Source organism: Labrus mixtus, chromosome 6, assembly GCF_963584025.1.
Source record: "Labrus mixtus chromosome 6, fLabMix1.1, whole genome shotgun sequence".
Lineage (NCBI taxonomy): Eukaryota > Metazoa > Chordata > Actinopteri > Labriformes > Labridae > Labrus > Labrus mixtus.
The window spans coordinates 3,769,082-3,791,885 of record NC_083617.1 but is presented as its reverse complement, the minus strand read 5'-3'; the positions used below and the strand labels follow the sequence as shown (position 1 = coordinate 3,791,885).

General features: G+C 43.0%; 1 protein-coding gene across 16 annotated transcripts in view; it reads left to right on the top strand.

Annotated features, from left to right (window-relative positions):
* LOC132975171 (neurexin-1a) overlaps nucleotides 1-22,804 on the top strand; it is a 343,741-nt gene that overhangs the window by 205,751 nt on the left and 115,186 nt on the right. For all 16 annotated transcript variants that reach the window (XM_061039539.1, XM_061039533.1, XM_061039528.1 and 13 more), the window contains one exon: nucleotides 21,206-21,387. In XM_061039539.1, the coding sequence (XP_060895522.1) occupies nucleotides 21,206-21,387 (182 nt within the window). The remainder of the gene's footprint in view (nucleotides 1-21,205; nucleotides 21,388-22,804) is intronic.

Sequence of the window (22,804 nt, the reverse complement as noted above, 5' to 3'; positions counted from 1 at the left end):
ATTTAAGTGATTAGAATCAATTTTAAAGCTCGCCACCTTCAGAGCTAATGGTTGAATGGATTAGAGGCAGCGCTCGTCTGGGCTGGCGCTGCTGCTGCAGAGAACAGCAGAGTGAGGAGAGGTGGGGCGGGAGGGGGGAAAAAAAAAAATGGACAGCAAGGAACATCCAGGATGGAGGGAGTGAAAAGAAAGAAAGGCAGGAGAAGAGAGGAGGGAGAAAGTGGATACTGCCTGATTCTGCCTCTCCTCCCGGTGTGTCGCCGGCTTGTATAATATAATTACTCCCATGTCTCCGAGCTGATGTCATTCTGCGATAGTGTGGTGGATGACAGTATCTGTGCTTCTGTGAGGCGGCGGAGATGATAGCATGCCCTGATAAGGATCTGAGTACATGTTCCTGTGCTCTAGAGGGAGCACAGGCAGTTATTGACCCGCGTATGAGAGAGTCAAGACTGCAGTCGTTTTCATTCTCCTTCTCCTCTGAAGTGTGAGCGCACAAACACTTTCTTTTTTTTATCTTGAGTGTGCTTTAGGTTTTTTAACCTACTTACATCTAAGATACTCTCTCCTTTTTGCTTGGGTCTTCATCCTTCTCTTACTTTTTTTTTTCTCTCTGCCCTTAATCTCCTGCCTGTCCCACCCCCAGTCCCCATTGTTGGGTCTTCTGCAGAGCCCATCCAAGCAGACAGAGTGGGCAGTCTTTTTGTGCCTGCAGTGGTCTGTGTGGTTTCGGTGGTGACCATGCTACGGTTGGCATGAAGGGAAATGAGACCTGACTGTGCGTGCGGTGGGCAGCGAGGGGGTCAGCTGAGTAATGTGTCTGGGTTTTTTTTTTTCGGATTAGAGACTTTGTAGACGAGGGCGGAGAGAGAGAGAGAGAGAGAGAAAAAGAAGAGGCCCTCTCTTTGACTCAAGGGTCTTTCTGTGCCCCGCACATGCATATAGGTCCTGGATAAGTTTGAGTCAGGGAGCTCTTTACCCATAAGGCACTGGGTGAATCATCATCAACAGCCTCGTCTTCTGTGCCATCTTTTCCCTCTTTTCTTATTCATCCTGTCCATCTGTCTGTTTACACCTCTGGCATTGCTTCATGAAGGTACTTTTTTTTTTTTTTAAATGTCTTCAAATGAGAAGTTTTTTTTTTTGCTCACTTCTGGTGCTGCATCCGTTTGACAAACCGGCACGTAGAGAAACGCCGTCATCTCGCACAGAAATAAGAGAAAGCTATCGTTTTCCATTTGGTTAACTCTGCAAAAACAACACCACATTCGGAAAAGTAATAATGCCACAGTGACACTGACACTGTATTTGAAACGTGAATACTATTAGATCACATGAAAAAATGAACGTGTCTCATGGAGGGAACTTGTGTAAACAGCGGGATGCATCAAACAGGAGAGTGACAGCGGAAGTTATGAACTGCACTGCAGATAATACAATATTTAAAATGGCCAGCAGACATGGCAATGTTTTTACTACATTTGCTATAAAGATAAATAAAACACAGATCTCATGTGAACGAACGGATCGTAGAGTGAGGGGGACCAAAACATGCTTCAACTGGAAAAACAAATCCACTTTTTTTAACAATTCATTCAGTAAACTGTTAAAATGAAGTTTAGTTTGCAGGGCTTGTGCTCCTCTGGATCTGAAGCAGACTCTCTCTGTTTACAGCTGAACATTGATCATTTCTTCATGCACCATTGTTGCCGATGTCAATCAGAACGTGATCTGCCACACAAGCGCAGTTTTGTGAAAAGGTGTTTTTCAACCTTTTCTCATAGCTATTGATCTAAGACATTGATTGGGCAGCTGTGGCTCAGTGGTACAGTTGGTTGTCTCTCAACCTAAAGGTCGAGGGTTCAATCTCCAGCTCCTGCAGCAACATGTCTGAGTGTCCTTGTGCAAGACTCTGAACCCCCGAAGTGCTCCCACTGCTTCATCAGCGGTGTATGAATGGGATTAATTGCTTCTGATGGACTCTTCACACAGCAGCCTCTACCATCAGTGTGTGAATGTGTAGGTGTGACCTGCAGTCTAAAAGCGTTTTGAGTAGTCACACGACTAGAAAATAAATATACAAGCTCAAGTCAAAGTCCATTTAAAGTCTTTATATGTGATTTTTCACACTTAAATGTAGAAATCAAGTATATCCTCTGAAAATAACTCTGTGAGTCATGACTGTCTACAATGGGTGTAACACCCGAGTCCCACTGTCTGTGATGTTTTCAGAGTTTTCAGAGTCCTATCTTCACTTTGTTTACATCACCGGGACGGCCGGCTGACTCCTCCCCTCGCGTATAAAAGTTGTTTAATTGAGGGACTAGAGAAAAGAAGAATAACATACTGTACTCACTGCTTAACTGTGTTTCTAGATCACGCTCATTTCAGGTAAATTTACATGCAGTGTGAAGATACGAGCATAATAAAGATCGCTAGCATTAGCATGCTAACACAACAATGCAGCGCAAGTTGTTTTGGTTTCATGCTGGTGCTCAAGGGCGACATCTGCTGGATCAAAAAATCAGATATAAAGCCTTTCAGTATGCTAAACAAGACTTACAACTTCGACATCACATCTGCATAATGTACTATGTCACACATAAATTCCAGATGCTTTACAATGTTTGAGCCTCTTTTTGAATTTTTGCACGCTCTCCTGCACGGGAAGCATGGTGGAGGGAGGCAGGAGTAGAGCAGGTCAAGGTGTTAAGGATGTTAATGAAAAGAGCTTAAAGAGTCCTCCACAGCAAATTCTGATTGACTCCATTAAATGCCTCCATTTCTCCCAGAGGACAGACGCAAGGAAGGGAAAAACAATAAACTGAAGAAATAAAGTGGAAGATCGAGAATGCAAATGCCCGCTTTTCCTTTTTTTTTCTTCTTATCTAATCGGGATGAGTTCAGTCACCCCGGAGAAGCCTCATTCTCTGTCATCGTAATGAGGTAGCAGTTATCTCTGCGCCAGTCAGGGCCTGCAGAAACACACTCGTGCACAGTCACTCATAAAATTCAAACGTGTTCACTTACACACAGAGCAGAAATCATCTTTCATCACTTTGAATCATCGTCTCAGCGAAGATATGCAGATTCACACGAGGGGGGAAAAAGTCTAATTTAAAAAAAAAAAAAAAGTCGTTAAGAATTGGAGATGGGTCATAAAGAAAAACTATGCACTTGGAAGGTGTATAAATATAATTGTCCAGATGTACAGTGGGTTCCTGCAGTGCGGTGATAACTCCCGCAAGTGATGCTCTAATTGGTTCCGGGAAAAGGTCAGAGGGAGAAAGACAGAAGATGGACGGGGGAAATCTTTCAGCCTTGACAGCCTGAGAACCACAGGGGAGGTCAGAGGGGATGAGTTTCTGTGGCAGAAGATGAAAATATATGATTGCCATTGATCATCCGATCGATAATAACCCCTCTGCTTAAATTTCACACGGCTGTTTGGGGAAGAAGAAGAAAAAAAAATGCAATCATTCGGCTCTTCTTTGTGGGTTGTTTTGAGTGACAGTGTTGTAATTATTCTAACATTACGAATCATTACCTGGAAACTTTATGTATGTTCATGTACGCCGGCTTAATGAAAAAAAAAAAAAAAAGAATGGCCGCCCTTTGTTACAAAAGAAGGGCCTCGATTTGAACCAACCATGTCATAACTATTCTTTTTTTTTGCTATTTACAATTGCTCACCTGCAGCAGAGTGGCAACAGAAAGAAAGCTGCCCCCCCTAATCCACTCTAATAGGATTGTGTGGGATTTCACCTTCCTCATTGCTCCTGCCATCTCTTAGTGTGCCTCAGGCCTGCTGGCAAGGGCTGATAAAAAAAAACACGCCTGCCTAACACCTAAGCGCAAGCTAATATTAGCGCATATATTTTGAAACATAGCGTGGAAATACAATGCAGACCCACGCGCATGTCTTTTTTTTCCTCCTTTAATATTTATTTGTCGGTAGATACACAGCGTCGTGGTGAGATAGAGGAAGGCACAGCTCTCTAACTCGCCCGTTGATAAGAGAGGGAGGCAGAGCTGTGTACAAAACTCCCTCACATAACACCTCGAGCACATCTGCACACATGTTCTCTTCTTCTTCTCCTTTCTCTCCATCTTCACCTGATTTTATAGTATTGCAAAAAATGTATATAAGATATGCAGCTAATTAAACAATATCCCACCACTTAAGGGGGGGGGGGGCTTACTTACAAAGTGAGGCTACTCGGCAATAAGCAAAGCAGATGTCTAATCCTGCAATTAAGGCCAAGGCGCTCACTGTCTCCTGGGTACGGCTTACAAAAGGAGTAAACAGTAAAAATGAGGTTGTGTCATGCAGAATGACATGAAAACGAGACAAATGAGCACGAGGGAGAGGCTTAGTTTGTGGTGTATCCACATATTAGTTTCCTATGCATTGGATCTTGTGTTACACGTTTTCCAATTAAGGAGGGAAAGTCAAGTGGTTAGTGTGTGCGCCCCGTGTACAGAGGCTAAAGTCCTCTAAGGCGGACGGCCTGGGTTCGAATCCGACCTGTGGATGACATTCCCCGCTCTCTCTCTCTCTCTCTCTCTCTCTCTCCTCAAAATCTATGTCTCTATCCACTACTTTCAATTAAGGCAAACAAAAAGCCCAAAAATAATTCTTCAAAAATAAAGTAAGAGTACAATTTTGACTTTGCACATTCGGTGCAAACTGAATGTGTCTGCAAGTTTACGGAGTGTTGTTTGTGCTCCACTTTCAAACTGCCTACCGCACATGTGCATCGCCTTGGGCTAAACAGCGATATGCTAAAGAAGAGGGACAGTTGGTTTTTACCTGATAGCTTCCCTGAAACGTAAGAGAAGAGTTGTGGATGTGTTGAATCAAAAAGCCCCTCCTGCAGCAGAAGCATTTAGTCATTATGCAGGTTTAGTAAAGGCTTGCCATACCATTTGCTTTTAGGAACAGTGCTAATGTTGGAGCATCATCAGTGGAGCACAGAGGTGCTGTCTGATCCTAAAGCCGCCTCTATGCGAGAGCACTATTTGTGCTGATGCAGGTTGGGCTGCATATGGTGATGGGGGAGCCAGAGTCGTCTGTAGTCTCAGATCAGAGCTCTGGCCCAGGACTCGGCTTCTTTTTTTTTTTTCCTCTGCCTCACTTCCACTGTGTAATTATCCCCCACACTTGTCTTTTTCAGTAATTAGAACTGCAGTCATACTCCACATCTGTTGGCTCCCTAATAGAGGAGACAGCAGCTTCTAGAGACCATTTGGAGGCTGTGATGTTTGCAACATGCCAGCGCAACAGACACACTGAAACTAAATAATGCGCTGAAATCTGATGGCACGCAATCAGTCAAAGAGCCTTTTAAACCGGGGATTGAAAAAAGCAGGAGAATCGACTGATGCTTGATTTTTATTTAAGTCTAACTTTGATATGGTGCGCATGCTGGCGGGCAAATTAAAACACTGGATGCAGAAAAAATCTAATCAACAAATTGCTGGCGGAGAAAATGGCTGACCTGAGCCGAGAGAAAGAGAGCATTGTGTTTGAGGAGCAAATGAGGCAAGCGATGATGAGAGAGTAAATTAGAAGCTGTCGATACTGTGAGACACCTCTATCAGAGCCAAGGCTGTTGGCTAGGGAGGCAGATATGCAGCTGGTCGGGGGTAACAAAGGACCCGTTTGGTGTATTGCTCCATTAAGACACTGGGTCTTGTCAGCTCTGCCTGGATGGGCCATTCTGCTCCACAAGGCAGGGGCTCATGTTTCACTCAGGGCTTAGGGGAAGTGAGCGTTGCAGAGGAGGGGGGCAGGAGGGTGTGAGTGACACTGGTTGACTGAGCATTCATGGCATAATGTTACCAACCCCGGGGGGCAGAACTTTACCTCAACCATGAATTGATGGTCTCCTGCCACGAAGAGGGAGGGCGGTGGTATGGCTACCCTGGAGCCCCGTCATGATGAGGTGAAGGCTTAACTCCTCAGAGCAGTGTGAGGGTAATATGGTGAAGTGTACTGCAAGAGAATGAGGCGAGGGGGATATCTAGATTCCCAATTTGACATCTTAGTTTGAGGTTGGGTTAGCTGGAAGTATTATTCTTTCATTTTAGTAGGCAGTGTTGTGCCTCACCACTGATGCATCTCAGCCCCAAAATTGTCCAAAAATACAAAGGCAGCACATCTCAAATCTTAAGTTAAGTCAGGACAAAACAATAACATCTCACTCGTTGATTTGGCTCACATCAGTGTGAGATGTGCTGCCTTTGTATTTGCTAAACATGTACGATAACTCGTTCATATTTAGTCCAGCTAAAAATGGGATTGAAGTATTTGCACATTGTCACTTTGCTTCTGCTGCTTGACTTCATGAAGTATGGATCTTTATGAAATCAACATGAGCCAATGAAGAGGTGCAGATTTTGCAATCAATACTGGCCCCGCAGACTAAAGAGTGAGACAGCCACTTCATTATGCATATTGAGTGAACTATTCCTTTTTACTAAGCAGTGTCGGGGGTAACACGTGAGACATCAATGCATTGGTTTACGAAGATCACTTTTTTGTAGTTAAGTAACAAATCACTTCACACATTTGTGTTCCAATTCAAGTTACCAGGTGTTTAGTTACGTTTTTAAATAAATAATTTCTGCTTCCTTTTGTTGCTACACAAAGTGGAAATTCCCTGACGTGTTCTAACAGTTTCTGTTTGAAGGCGTCATGCAGGTGTTGCTAATGCAAAGCTAAAAGCTGCAGTATCTGCTTGGTCAGCTATTAGTTCTTCCCTTCATCTGTCCTTCCTTTATTGATTAAGATGACCACAGGAAGCCATATTTTGTTGCATTAGAATCAACCACTCAGGCAGGTTGACCAAAGGCACCTTTTCATTTTTTTCTTGGACGACGTTGGTAAAGTATGACGCACCCAGCTAACCAATGAAGTCAAAAAAAGAGTATTCACCAATTAGAGACAGAGAAGGCGGGTCATGCCAACATTCTTCTAAATGGTGCACAGCAGAGGGGATTTATAAGTTGGTATATGAATGTAGACTGAAAGGCCGATTACCTGTGTACACAGCCCTACACCACTGATCATGACTAAACTATCATGGATATGTTTCGATGGTCTTTACTGTACGTCAGATGAATTATTGGGAACTGCATTTAGTCCTGCATAATTGCACTGAAGCAATTCCTTCCTTCTTAGCTCTACCTCAATGACAAATAGCTGACTCGCTCCTTGCAAAAACTGTGAAGTTCAGTTGAGGCCAGTATCAGGCTTCAAGGAATCCGAGTCAGCCAAATTAAGGGAATCTTACGAGTTACAGTCTTTTTTAGTACGCCATTTCCTTTTTGTGTTTCCCCCGATAGAGAGTTCCTGCTGAGCCGGTGTAAAGTGGACTTCCTGGTAATCGTTTGAAGGTTTCTTGCGGGTATTAAAACACATTCTGTGGGCCGTTGTGTGATAAGGACTTTCAGCCACATTTTCCACCTTGGATGGTTCTATCAGTGAGGGTCACAAATTTTGATAGCTTTGAGTTTTATGTTCCAAAAATCTGCCACCAGACACGATAGCATCAACCATGAGGAAAGCACAGACGTATCAACCACATATTTATGGAGTCTCGGAAAGAGTAAATGCACACAGACGGAGTTACAAATATATTGTAGGATTTATACATAAATGACGCTTAAAAAATGCTCACAAACAAATTGTCCCTCTTTGTAAATGTAAAACAAATCAACATATTTGTGGTTGTGAACTTGATTGCATTTTCTTGTGAGTTTTTTTGAGACTCTTCTGTTGTGGCTGGACCCACTAATGCATTTTAATGCATTTTTTAAAGCAGGGAATCATCTTCAGCCAATCAAATGTCTCCTTACTTTTCAGCCAATCACTAAATCTAGCTCCATAGAAAATGTCAGGATGGAACAGTAACTCTGCAGAAAGACTAGTATCTCAAATCTGACACAATATCTGCTTTTTATGATATTGAAAGTGAAGGTCACATAATCTGATGGGTTTCAACACTTTGCTCAACATCACTTCAAAACATTGGCAATAAATCTACATTTGTTATTTCCGTCCGATCCCCCTGTTTTGGCTAATTCAGACTACTTCGGCTCATATGATTGTTTAAAATTCTTCCCATTTGATTTGCCGCTGCATTGATGTGGGCTGTTTGGATGCTGTAAGAAGTATTCTGTTACGCGTGGTACCTCAGCCAACATCGACGTGTTTGCGTCCAGTAGTATGTTTGTGTTTTGATGCAGCGAGTTCGGATCGCTGAAGTTCAGCAAAGCTCAGAAGCTTTCCTTTGAAGATAAAAAAAAAAGTAAAATGGATAATTTATGAAATTTGTTTCACTCCTTCCAGTATGAAAAACACAAACCTACTTTCCATACAACCTTTTCTCTCTGGAGCCGATGTTTATGTCTCCGTCGCTCCCCCTCCTCCTCCTCCTCCCTCTTCATTGTGGTCATTCTGCACTGTACTCGCCTCGAGCGCTCACTTAAGTGCTTCTATGTTTTCTCTCCGTCCCTCTCTCTCTCCGTCCTCGTGTTTATTAGGTTTTGTTGCAGCTATGATTTTGGAGCCAGCATCTTATGCCCTCTAATAAGGGTGACCAATCATAGGGGCAAGCGGCAATGCCTCACTGTTAGTCTCCACTTAATTTAATTACATCAAATTAGCAAAGCAGGGTGAGAGAAAGAGGGGGGAGAGAGAGAGAGAGAGAGAGAGAGAGAGGCTTAATCCTTTGCAGCTTATGCAGGCAGGTTGGACAGTGTCAGCTGTCCTAAGCAGAAACGCTGCAGTGGGATTGTCTTCATTAGAAGGAGCTTAAGGCTCTTAGGTCACTGAATATTGTTAAAACAATACTCTGGAAATGGGCTAATTAAAATATTTGCCTAGTCTGGTTTAAAGATTAAGGAGGACTGCTGTGGGACTTTTCTTTCACCTAGCCTCGTTCTTTTCCTCCATGTTTGCCTTTCCTCGTCAATAACTCAATACAGTCGGCATCATTGAAATGCTTTGAATACATCTCAGCCGAGGTGTCCATAATATCTCTAAATCCCAAGCAGCAGATTTAACGCCGGGGGAAGATTAAGTCTCTGAGCAATGAACTGTAAAAGTTTATATCGACTGTGCTGTATACATGCCAATATGGCCAGACTTATTAAGCCAACACGGAGTTAGCAGGCAGTCTGGGCTCCGGCTTGATTTAGCACCTCTGTCCACTCTGCTTTCTGCTGACTGCAAAGAGAATAGCTCAGCTCCAGCCTTCTCATACAGACCGAGGGGAGGATTTATCACTTAAAAAGAAAAAAGAAAAAAAAACTGGAGAGAAACGTAGAAGGAAGCGAAGCAGAAGGCAACAGAGTGTGAGGTATACAGTATTTTATGTTATGGACCGCAGCAGTTAAAGACTAGCTGGCTAAATTGCTCGGCTTCCCTCTTCACAGTGGCTCTATAAATGTTTTTGGCTCTATCACACGATTGCAATGATGTACGAAATGGATGACATGTTTGCACAATACAGCAATCCTGTGTTTGTTGTTTTCTCAAAACCCTGTTTCCTCAAAAGTTGGGACATTGTGTGAAATGTAAAGAAAAGCAGAATGTGATGATTTTGCTAAATATGGAAACCCCAATTTTAAACTGCAAACAGCACAAAGGAAACATATTAATGTCATTGTTTCAGAGAAAGATTTGGGAGAGAGAATTGGAAAAAAATGACCTGATAGAACATCTCAAGGTCTCCCATGTGCTGCATTAGTGCATTATGGCATCGGTAACCTGCACATTTGTGAAGGCTCCATTAATGCTGAACCATAAACACTTTGGAGCAACATATGCTGGTAACTGATGCTGATGTTGACTGGCAATAGGTTAGCCACATGATTGGGTATATACTTGTTATGGCTGCACAGTTCAAAGGTCAGCATCCTTGATGGTACGTGGGTGCATTGGTGCACATGGCATGTTATTGAAGATGAATCTAACAGCTTATGGAGCAACATATGCGGACAAATAGACAACTTGTTTTTCAGGGAAGGCCTTACATATTTCAGCAAAACAAGACTAGACCACATTCTGCACATATTACAGCAGCATCGCTCTGTAGTAAAAAGAGTCTGGTTGATGAACTGGACCTCCTGCTGTCCAAACTGGTCACCCATTGAAATGAGCTTCATGAAACATAATATAAGACAAAGGAAACCCTGAAGTGTTGAGCGACTGAAATGGCACATTAATAATAATAACACATATTTATATAGTGCTTTCAGTCAAAGTGCTGTGCGTAGCTCATTAAAAAGACCATTTAAAAAAACAAGAGCACAGTAAGACGCAGAACATCAGGGAAACATGCAAACAGCTCATGACTCATATGAAGCAGTAAAGATGAGATTAACTTTATTGATCCCCATGGAGGAAATGTTTTCATTACAACAGCTCAAGAAAATAGGAAACAGGAATATAAGTATTAAAAATAACAAGAAGACAAAAAAACAAGTGGCTCGAACACTTCAACAGAACATGCCTGTCCAATGTCTGAAAGGTAAACTGTTCCATTAAGTTTGAGCATGAAATGGAAAAGCCTGCTCACTAACTGTCTGAATGGTAAAAAAAAAAAAATGGCTTTTAAGAATTTCACTTCTGAAATTTTTCGTCTCAGTTCCAAAAATGTTTAAAAAGTGTTGTGAAAAAAATAGTTATTGGGGGGCAGCAGTAGCTCAGTCTGTAGGGACCTGTGTTGTGTTGAACCGGAGGGTCGTTTGTTCAAGTCCCGGTGAGGAACAAACCTGGAAATTGGTCTGGTAGCTGGAGAGGGGCCAGATCACTTCCTGAGCACTGCCGAGGCGCACTTGAGGAGGAGCGCTCGCTGTGGACATCTCTTCATTAGTGCACAGCCATCCATTTTTCAGTTTCAACATGTTTTCTATTTTCAAATGAACATGGGGTTTCAATACTTTGCAAATAGTCACGATCTGTTTGTATCTATTTTACACAACATCTCAACATTATAGGACATGGGGAGGTAGCTTCTCAAAGGAAATCTCAGTCTCTCTAATTTAGCCAAGGTTGTTTTGCTGTCATCGCAGACGTACATCGTAGAATTGTTCCAGCTCCAACCTGCGTTGAAACCTTTTTTTCCTCATGCCTGCTGCTTCTCTTCTAACTGCCTTTCCCCATTATAAGGGAGGCAGTTGTTTGTGCTGAGAGAGGATTAAGACAAGTCAACAATCCATAGCCTTTTTAGTCTCCCAAAGGGCTGCTCACACACCGCTGAAGATAGAGAATGGCTTTTTTCCAGGAGCAGAGCTTTCGAGAGCGAGGTTTAAATTGTTGAAAAGACCTCGCTGTACTGCAATGGAACAATGAGCAGATATAGAAATAGAGATTGCGTCGGGGAGGGGAGTTGGAGATAAGGGAGGGAGGGTGTGTGTGGGGGTGGGGGGAAATCTAGCTATTTCCACCAAACCTCGCTCTCCAGTTCTCGTCGTCCAGCGGAGTTTTCTTTATTTGTAGCCGACCCAGGGGACGGACAACCAGAGGCTGCTGTGCTCTAACTACCAACTCCTAATAACGGCAACAGCAGTCACTCTCAACTCTTATTTTTCAGAGCTGTTGTTGTTCACTGCACTTAATTATTCCAACATACAGAGGCTGCCAGTCAAAGGTGACAGGCAATTAATCACCTCACATGTCAAAACCATCACAGCTGCAGAATTGGCAACTGACAGGAGGGTCTGTTATTTTGTTATTTCCTGCAAGCTTCTGTTTTTTTTTTTTTTTTACGAGAACTTTTGATTGCTTTGATCAGGAAAGAAAACCATTTAAAATAATTGTTGTGACACCTTTCTTCTTTTATTTCCCCCTGTTTAAGATGACTATGACTCATTTTTAATGAATACGTCGGGGGAAAGGCCGTAAACTCAAAAAAACCACTATCAACAATTTGACTAACAAGATTTTATGGAGAAGCTCTAAAACAGCATTCGGCATTTACTTTGTAATGCCACCTACTCCAACACAAAACAATCACCTCACTCTGGGAGGCACTTTCCTAAAAGCACTAAAAAACCCACCATGTTAAACATCAAACTGACTGCAGAGGAAGAGTCAGGGCACAACACTAAAATAGGTGTATGTGCCGGTTGCTCCTGAAATCCTCCTGAGCTGGTTGGTCACACACGTCACTCACAGCGGGAGGCTATCCCATGTCGGTGAGGGGAAGGGGGGGGATTTAGCATCTTCGGTTCCCCTGCTCAATCCTGATTTACAACAACTTTCAACATTACAATCTGGAGTTTTACTGGCTAGTGATAATGTTATTTCACAAGTGCATCTTCCCTGGATGCCAGAATTTGTTGAGTGTTAAGATTCCCAAAAGATGAGGTCACTGTCCTCGGGTTCAGAACCTGAACCTCAGGTCAGGTCGAGGGGCGTGTCTTTCCTGTAAGTGGGCGTGGTTTCAGCACATTCAACATTCACGACCACAGCATCCCAGAGAAGAGATTACTGCTTTATCTTCTCATAATTTGGAAACTTAATTCTATACACTTCACCATTTTTTTCACAAGTGAAATTTGGCCTGGTGGTTAAAACACAGCGTTCTGTTATGTGTCATAATTTAAAGAAATATTGTCCTATGCACAGACCTTGTGGAGTCAGAACTCAAAACTTGGGTATTTTCAGGCAGAGTTAAACAAAGCAATATGTAGCATTACTAGATGCTGATGAAGATTAGCATAATTTACAAGCTTGTGACCAAAATACATCTAACATTTCCCCCTTTGAGCAAAAAACATGTGCCCAGTTGACTTTGAAATAATCATTTTTGACATGTTCATTTAAATAATTTAAATTATTCCTGTCTTCAGTTGACCCGTTTAACCCAAAAAAAAAGCCTTCAAATTAGCTTTTCTAAGAACTCCAGGCTCCAGTTTCATAAGACATTACAGAACGCATGGCGTCGGGTGTGGAATCAACTTTCGTCACGACCAGAAGTTCACAGTGCGTATGTGGTGTTTCTGGCAGACGTGCAGAATAAATTATCAGTCGATGTGGTTTTCTCATCACCAGTCAAAGCGACGCTCTCTGACAACTCTGATGTGCAACAGAGAGCAGTACAGAGGGGATGTTCAACAGAAAAGCTCCCTCATGAGAACTCCTGTGTCCTTGTGCAAAAGGTGCAGAACTGCCACGAGCAAATATATCGCACTTTAAATTCAATTCGCTTGGGGGGGGGGGGGGGGGGGGGTAACATATTAGGCTACAGTGCTGCTCTGGTGCTAAGAGATTTAGCGACAAATAAATGAAAAGGTTCAGTGCCATTAAGGGAAGAGCCAAACAAAACAAGCAAGCAACAGTGGGGACGGTGTACTAACGGGAAAGGTGCATCCACCAGCCTGCTCCTCATTCATCGTACAGCCACATGTGAATATACTTGGAACGGGGAAAAAAGCCATTTTTTTTCTGCTTCAGGGAATTACATCAAAGTCAAATTGGCCTACATATCTACAAAAAGACTAAGCGGATGAATAGGATCTGTACATGCACAGATGACTTGGTAAAGGCATGAAAGTAGCACAGAACCCAACTGCAGTGCAGCACACACCTTTGACGTGGACTCAGAAGGTGAGCGAGACGAGCACGAGTCCCTGGTGATCCCCTCCCTCTACGTGGATGGGTAAAGTTCACAGTGTATGTAGTCAGAACATCGAGCCCTGCCATGCACCAACCAACTACAAGCCTTACAGTCTTTTTTTTTTAAAGAAGATATTCTCTGGTGTACAGATTCATTTCTTTATGTTTAAAGCAGCAGCAACAAGCATTACATTTAAATGCAATGTTAAAGGCAGGGTTGGTCATTTTCCTCTAGATCCACTTTTTAAGATTCTGGCTGAAATTGTCTTTAGGTCCTGACAGAAATTAATAACTCATGTTCTCTGAAAAAGGAACAAAGAAAATCAATCATCTGTATCAGTTTGTAAGTCTGTAAAAACTTCCACCAATGCCTGCCACGAGGTACCAATCTGATGAACCAATCAGACGCCTCCCTGTCTCCCTGCTCTACACCTTGCGTGCACCAGCCCTCACTCAAAGCGCGTCACCGATGACGGAGTTTATACTGTGAGTTTGTCGTTGGCCGTTGTGAGTAGTAAAATAGTGACTTTTTTTTTTTAACATGTATTATGATAAAGTTTAACGTTTACTTACCGCTGAATGAGACAGGAGACAACGTAGTTCCTACACAATGCAAGCGATGAGCTGAGGTCCGCTTCTGGAGCAACGGCGCTTGTGACGGGAATGTATTATCACAAGGCCTTTGGTGAAACTCACCCATAAAGGTTCAGAGAGATAGATGGACAGACGTCACTAGATTGGCTTCACTTTCACAAGGACCACGGGGTGTGATGTAGACTTTTAATTGTACACCGAGGGCCGTGGTCAACAGACTGAAAGTAATGCACAGCTTTGTGATCGCAGCCGAGACAGAAAATGCGTCATGACCCCGCAGTCTATTAACCATCTGACCACTTCAGCTACACTGCACAGTTTAATGGTCCCAAAAGGTAGAATGTAGTTAGAAAGGTAGGTCAGGGGGGAAAGGAAAATAAAATTGATCCTGTTGATTCACTTTTTTAAATCTTCAGGAGCATTGATCTGAGATAGCCCCTTTACCAAATACCAATAGTGTTTGATTGGGTAAATGTGTCCTCGTACATTGTGGTAATGATTTCTCAGGAAATAGAAATCATTAAGCTTCGTTTAATTGTGTTTCTCCCAGGAGGATGCACATAGGCCAAATATAGACCCAAACAATGTCATCCTTAATACAGTTCCCTCCTAATAAATGTCTTTAAAAAGGAACATCATTCTGCTTTTAGCGTTAATGTTTCTTTATTTCTGTCACAGATAAGTTCAAGTTGACCTATTCTGCTGATCCCCATTTTAAAACTCACATAGACAATCCTGGATTGCCCATAGTAAATGTGGCTAAGTTTCCGATCATGAGGTAAATGTGTGTCGGAGTAATCCCAGGATGAGTCTGCAGAGGGCGCTAAACAAGTTGCAAATCTGGTGAAAGAAATCATTTTTACCAAACGGCTTCAAGCCTCTATGTAAGCTGCTGAAACCTCGTAAATAGGCTCTCTTCTCCCAGCGCTGGAGAGCAGACCCTGCCCTGGCAGCGCTGCAGCGTTCTGCTCCCCGGAGGGCTTCCAGAGAGCTGGCCAATCAGAAGAAAGTGGGCACGTTGGGAAGGGGGGTCTTAAAGACACAGTAGCTGAAACTAACAGTTTTTTGTGCTGCAAATCATGCAATGCTGCTCTATAAGTTTCACAGACTGACAACATGAAAGGTGAAAATAAGTTTTATACGGGATCTTTAAAGTGATGCATGGATTAAAAATATGTTGTCGTCATTTAGGTTTATTTCCAGTGTAAACACAAGCTACACAGTTTGAGTTTAAAAACAATCCAGGAAAAAATGTTTATCGCAGACGCAGACAAAGTGTACAAGCGTATGAGAGGTTAAACTTCTTAAAAAATGCTTGAAAAGATTCAAGGGAATGATCAAATACTATGCGCCACATTGGGTGTATCTATTTTTGCACACCCCAAGTCATTACGGGAAATCCTTGGCAGCGGAAAAGAGAGAGAAACACAAGTGCGAGGTGCTAACAGAGAGCAAATCCATAATGTCATCTCTCCTTTTTCATATTTCCATCACAACTATGTAATTATGATTGGATTCCTTCCCCAGTTTCTCGGCAGAGGCGGTAATACGAGGCTCGTTATGACGGCTGCGCTGGAGGTCGGTGGAAAGACAAGTCTGGTGATGCGGGCGTGACCTCAGCTCGGCAGAATAGAGAGCCCGTTTTTTTTTTTTTTTTTTTTGTATTCTCACTACCCTACAAGTTGCTTCACCAGGGCACGGAGCCAGCACTTTCCTTTACTCACACCTTCCCCCGCCTCTTCACATGACACCGAGCAGTTTATTTAACATTCAGAGCTCAAGGGCCAGTTTGCTATATATGCTCCCCGCTCCCCGCTCCAGCTGAAAAAAACAGATTGAGACATTGTGAAGTCGGTGCCAAGAGGGCTCTATAACACACATGCCGTGTTTGCTATCCTGCAGCCGGCTATCCCACACACCTCTTTGGCCGAAACGCAAGGAGAGAGAGCTCCTGGGATGGTGCTACATTTTTAATGAAAGCAAGAGTGTTTGATCTGCCAATGTTTATCTTCTTTGATGTTAAGTGACACAGCAGTAGAGCAAGCCAGCTCGCTATGTAGTCCAACATGAGGACAGATTAATTCATTATCCTTCAGCAGAGGAGGTGGAGGGGGGGGGGGGGTTGCTTCTGGTTGAGGAGTTCATGCTGGAGGTCTGATCATCTGCAGTAGCCTTGAGGAAGCCCGAAAAAACCAGAGTGCTTGAAATGCAGTACCTCCCGCCTGCACTATGACCTCTCTGGGGAAATGCATTTGAATGTAAGAGATGCAAATGCACGAGGGGATACGCGGTGCAGCGAGAACATCTTAATTACATTCTGTTTGCTTGTATTGTTCAGCGCGCCACCTCTGAGCACTTTCTCAACAAAAAAAAAAAAAAACTCCCCTCATTACCTCCAAACATCTTGTCCTTTCATTTGTGTTTTATTAGACTGCAGGGGGGGAGAGAGGGAATAAACTGAAACTCTTGTCAAACTAAAGAGACAACAAAACAGGCGAGTATTTCCAGGACAACAACTGTATCTAATGACTACAACAGATCCATATCACAGGGCCCCGGTGTCCCAGGAGGGGCCACGTAAATAACAAATATGGAGCCCGTGCATAATTACTCCCACCACTGGAGTTTCACCAGGGCACGTGTCGGCTGATTTTCATGCCACTGCACCCGCTCGTGTAGGTGTGTGCATTAGCCGTGTTTCTCTGTGAATCTTAATCCTAACGGTCCCTCAAGGAGTTTTTTTTCTCTCTCTAGTCTTACATGCCTGTATGGTTTTTTTAGACTGCTTAATCGCATATCAGCAGGCTTGTTATTAGAGGTGCGAGGAGGCAGCCGGCTGGTGACCTGAATCGGATGATTTTTTTCCGAGTTTGCCTGAGATCTGTGACTTACCGGTCGACTCAAATAGATTCTGTTTCTGTGACGATCTCAGATGACTGTGGTGTCTTAATCGCTTCACGGAGATGGCCTTCTTCGTTGGAAGGATATTTATTGAATAATTGAAACAAATAATTACAAAATGAGCCCTGAGGGTCTGCAGAGTCCAGAGCGGAACAATACACAACAACATGATCTTAACTACATTTACATATTATCATGATTGCCCCTCCCCCTTGTTGGATCTTATGAACGCCCTTCTCGGGACCAAATCTCAATCTCCGGTTTTTAACACGAGCATGATACCTATCACTCACATTGATTATCCAATGATTAGGTTTCCCCCAGCCTCTGATAACCTGATACATCACTCCCCTATTTGAATACCCCATTGACGTAATAGTTATACAACAGCAGGATGACTCCATCACACATTTGCCAACTTAATGACTTTGTTATTGCCAAAAAATAAAAACCCTCTTTCCAAGGAAAACATCTGGACTTTTCAGGCCGGGTCCTGCAGATGTTCTCTAGCAGGTCACCGAGCCTTGACAGAACTCAGTGTCCTCAGTGAACTCAACACTGCAGCAGATCTCAGATGCTCCTCCATACACTTTGTACAATGCAGACGGTGTTTGTAATATCTAATTGTTTTGGTTGCACTAAGACATTTTCAAAAGTTTGAACTCCTGTGAGACGTATCACTTTGAAGGAAATTGCATATTGTCATTAAACTGATATTAAAAAGGACATATGCCTCATGTACGGAGGCTTTGGTCCACAAAGCCAGCAGCTGGTTTTCCTACTCTATCGACTGTCCTATCTCATAATCTTTTAGCCGTTTTGCCTTCATCCTGCAGTATGTCCATGCTCTTTTTGTTAGGCAATACAGATGTGGACTTTGAATTGCCCACGGCTATCGGCTCTTTCTCAGGGTTCCAATTATTCCAAAGCATATTGAGCTAATGATATTCAAACGCAAAAAAAAATGCCCATAAAGTTGTTCTGCTTTGTGCAGCTGTCTCAGGCTCCCTGCCAGCTCTCTCTGTCCCATTACTGGAAGGAAGCTTTCTTATAAATGGGGAAATTTATACCACATCTGTAAAGACCAGACAGCACAACCCCCCCGTAACCAATTCAGCTCATCATCTACATGTGGACAGAATGAGCTTGACAGGATGAAAGCACAAAACGCTGCTCTGCGTCACAGGACAGGAAGTGGCGGCTCAACTTCACAATCAGACACAAAACAAGAGCAGCTCAATAAACATATTGACGCACAATTCATGGAGCAATCAGCCGTCGCAGTCCATTCTTTGTGAATTAGACCCTCAGTGTTTCATTATGAACATAAAACTGAATTTCTATTAAAGAAAAGTTGCAAAAAAGTTTGTTTTTAGCGGTCAATTATAGTACTTCAGTGATAGAAAATCGGTATCGGCAGGTAGGACCGTGAAAAAAAGGGAAATTGGAATCAGCCAAAGAAACTGCAGACTGTGCATCTCTACTTCAAATCTTGTTGTGAAGCTTTTATATAATCTGCACATCACAGAGTTCAGTTGAGTTCAGTTGACCTTTGTTGCTTTGACATGGCGGCCCTGCATGCTGTTTATTCATTTAGCTTAAGGGTGGCACAAGTCAGATCTGGACAGCGGTCCAATGAAATGAGCCGTCTTTAGATTTTAGTGTGTTTTTTTTTTTTTTTGTGGAGGTCACCGACAGTAAATAAGCTGTCAGAGGGAGAAAGTGGGTGTCAAATCTTATGAATAGACAGAGAGGGGTGGGGGGACTGGACGCTGAAGGGCCCAGCGAGTTCCAACACTGACATGGTTTTAAAAGAGCTTAATTATAATAAGCCGGAGTAACAGAGCAAGTGTTTGGTGGCTCGGGGGCGGAGAACATCGGCGACAGTGACAACAGTCCGGGCGAGAGCTACATGAATTGAAGATCACTCTGTGAAGGAGGCCGGCATCAGATATGCATTAATGGAACAACGGAGGCTTTTCTCAGCTGTAGCCGCCAGACTTCATGAAAAAGAAATGACGCCCGCCTCGCACAAATATATTACACCTAATGTCTTTCCCCTTTTGTGGAAGCCATCAAGCTTCATAACACTTTATCCATTTAGTCGAAACACGAGCGCTAACAGTGTTATTTCATTTAACAAATGCGAGTTATGCTTTATGAAAACAATAAATCCCACCACAGATCTGTGTGTCCCAACATCATTTGTTAATCACATTATTGTTAATTAATGACGCAATTCTTTTTAAGCTAATGGCTGACAGTGTGTGTGTATTGGCTCGAGCGACGGGAAGAGGGAATTGGAAAAAGGAGAGTGTGAGAGAGTAAGAGTGACGCACTTTAATCACTCCGCTGAGAAGAGGAGCCAGAGGGGGGGAAGAAAAGGGAGCCGAAATAAATAAATAAATGCAAAATATATATCGATGGTTTTATATCCTCATGAACTGGTTTACAAGAAAATATTGGAATTACAGTCAAAATGATTTATCATGTATTGTTCTGGCTGAGGCTGTTTAACTCCCTGCTCCTATGAATATTAACACACTCCGTCTCTCTCTCTCTCTCTCTCTCTCCATCTATCTGTGTTTCTCCATCTCACACACACACACACGTAAACGTATAACACACTAGCAGAGCTCCCTGTCTAATTTTTCATGAAGATCGCTGTTTTTATGCTAATCTGACAGCTGCATTCATTTTCAGGCTTTCTCTCAGGCATTTATTTCCCAATCACATACTCACTCATGCACAATAACACACACACACACACACACACACACACTTCTCCTTCTTCTTCTTCTTCTTCTTCTTCTTCTACTTTTCTTACGTCTTGGCAGAAATGAATTGAAACGCCGTCCTAATGAAGGTTTTCTAATTGGGAAGAAATAGGCGCTTATTTGATTGAGACAACTCTGACAGCTTGGAAGAAAAAGCATCGAGCATCAAAACCTGAGATTGTGGCTTCATGAATAAATTGTCCCACTTTTTAATAGACCACTTCCTTTATAAGTCGGAAGGAGCCTTGTTTCAAAGCATCAATTTGACCCCGGTCACTGGCTATAATGCTGCAAGGCTCTTCCTCGCTGAATAGCCGGGGTAATTAGCCGCCATTCCTCCATCAGGTCATGTTCAAAACCTTTCATAGGCATCGCTAAAGTCAACGAGGTAATGCAGCGAGACAGGAAAGCGTCAGTTTTGGAGGTCATGAGAAGGGCAGAATTGGACCAGTCAGTCAATAACGCCGCCGACTGAGTCCTGCCTTTGAGGGCTGCTAATGAAGCTCAGAGCGCAGGGAGGGAGGGAGGTGCTCGTTTGGCATGCTGGTAACCTGGGGGAAGCAGCGAGACAACTGTTAACATTCGCTTGCGTCTCTCTTCTCTCTGGAGGTGAAGCAGGAGTGGCAGTTAAACTGAGTTAACTGTGCTGCATTGTGAGGGAAAGCGGCACCAGTACCTGCCTCCCTCGTTTCTGCAGAATCCACCCCCCCCCCACCCTCCCCGGCTACTCATTGAGTGTACTCAAGCCCTCAGATGGGGCTGAGAGCCATTCAAGAGCGATGTGTTCCTCAGTGCTTTGAGAAGACATTACGCAGCACAATGAAACACTGCGCGCTGACGTCGCTCTGCAAAACGTGGCATCAATGTCGAGGAAGTGCTGAAAGGCGACTGAATGCACATCGTGGTACATTCATAAAATGATATAATTTTTATTTCAGGGGGCAAATCAGTGATGAGAATGGAAACGTCAAGTGTCCTTATTGTTCTATAGGCTCGGTAGAAGATGCTTTTTTATTAGCCTGCGTATATAAGAGCTGCTAACGGTGTTTGAGTCTGAAGTGTCTGATGAGGAACTTAAAGGGCGGGTGCAAAATACAGCAGCTTGGAATTAATTTCTGCCATATTTTGAATCTCCTGCAAGGTGCATGAAATTCTCTGCAGGCATGAGTTTCTTGGCACAACAGCGGCTTTGCTGTGTTAATAATGTGTGTTGTGTTTACAGTCAGCGGTTCATGCCTGGTTCACATTCATACGATGAATACTCTGTTAATGTCTTCTCCTTTTTGTTTTGTCTCTCCAGCGGGAACAACGTACATATTTGGGCGAGATGGCGGACTGATCACGTACACGTGGCCGCCAAACGACCGTCCCAGCACGAGGGCAGACCGGCTAGCCATCGGCTTCAGCACGCACCTGAAGGACGCTGTCCTGGTGAGGGTGGATAGCTCCTCTGGTCTCGGAGACTTCTTGAAGCTTCACATTGTAAGTCACAAACCTTTTTAAACATTACATCAGTGTTGCTGTGCCCGAGGGGGAAACCTGGTTTGCAGCGAGGTGGAAACAAGAAAGATAAAGAAACACGAGAACATCAATAGAAACAACATTCACTGAGAACAACATTCAGTACATGAATACCAGAGTCCATCAGGTGACAACAGGAAACTGAGAATGTATAAAACCATCCAGAAGGGCGCATTCACACCTGAACCGTTTGGTCCATATGAAACAAACTCTGGTGCACTTTGTCGGAGAGTTGCTTTGGTTTGGGGTGAATGCTCAAAGGAACTCTGGTGCGGACCAAAAAACCGTACAAGGGGTCTTGGTTTGCTTCCGGTTGCACCAGAGTTCGGTTGGCTGTAGGTGAGATTACGCGGAGACTCGTGTAAATCAATGTGATGAAAGAAACAACAGAAAACTCAAAGTACTTCGTCTTTTTCGATTCTCTGATTTTTTGAAATTTTCAAAATCCAAAACAAAAAACAGCCAACCGGAATTTACATTTTCAGACACTTCAATCCATTATTACCCCTTTACCTTTTCTGTAATATTTCCTTTTTAATATAGATGGAAATGGAAATAATAGGATGCAAAATGTATTTCAGACCAAACAAAAGGAAGTGTATCAAAATGCAATGCATTGTGGGTTGAATTTTGCCTCCTGTAAACGATGACGAATAGGTTTTCCGAGCGTGAGTAACGTTACCGTCCTTCAGTCCTCCTTTCAGGTTAACGTCCACATACCTTTGCTCTGGTCGATATGCTACTTTAACCCGACACAGCCAACATATCATTGTGTCTTCCTTTTTTAAATCAAAATACTGACAGACCACACTGCGCTATGGGATGCTATTATTCCACTGTCCCATCAATTTACATTGAAGGTTACAGTGCAGAATTAGACCGGATGGAAGAAGACACTGAACAGAGATACAGCACCAACAAGTTTCCTTACTTCCCAATAAAATATTCTCACGTTGGTCTTTTATTTAGAGAAAATGGACACTGGTTAAGATAACAAACGTCACCCATCAGCAAAGTGGAAGTGCATGCCAAGACACAGGACATTTATAGTAAGAAAAATCAACGTTAATCCACCAGTTATTGATTTCTGGTGTCTTCCTAACGTAAATATGAGCATTCTGTTGTTTCAAAATGAACACGAGCTTGTTTCTGTTGCAATATTCACAGTCTGAAAAATGCTGCATCTTTAAGTTCTCTTCACCTGTTGTGATTTTCTGCAGATAAAAGACCAAATGGTGAAGGTTTTATTGAGATTTTGGGAGATGTTTTGTTTAGAATCAAGCAAAGAAACTCAGTTTATTCAAAAACAAATCTTTAAATCGTAGAACCAGAGCAAAAAAAAACATATTTTTAGCAGCAGTGATTTTTTTTTCTGCCG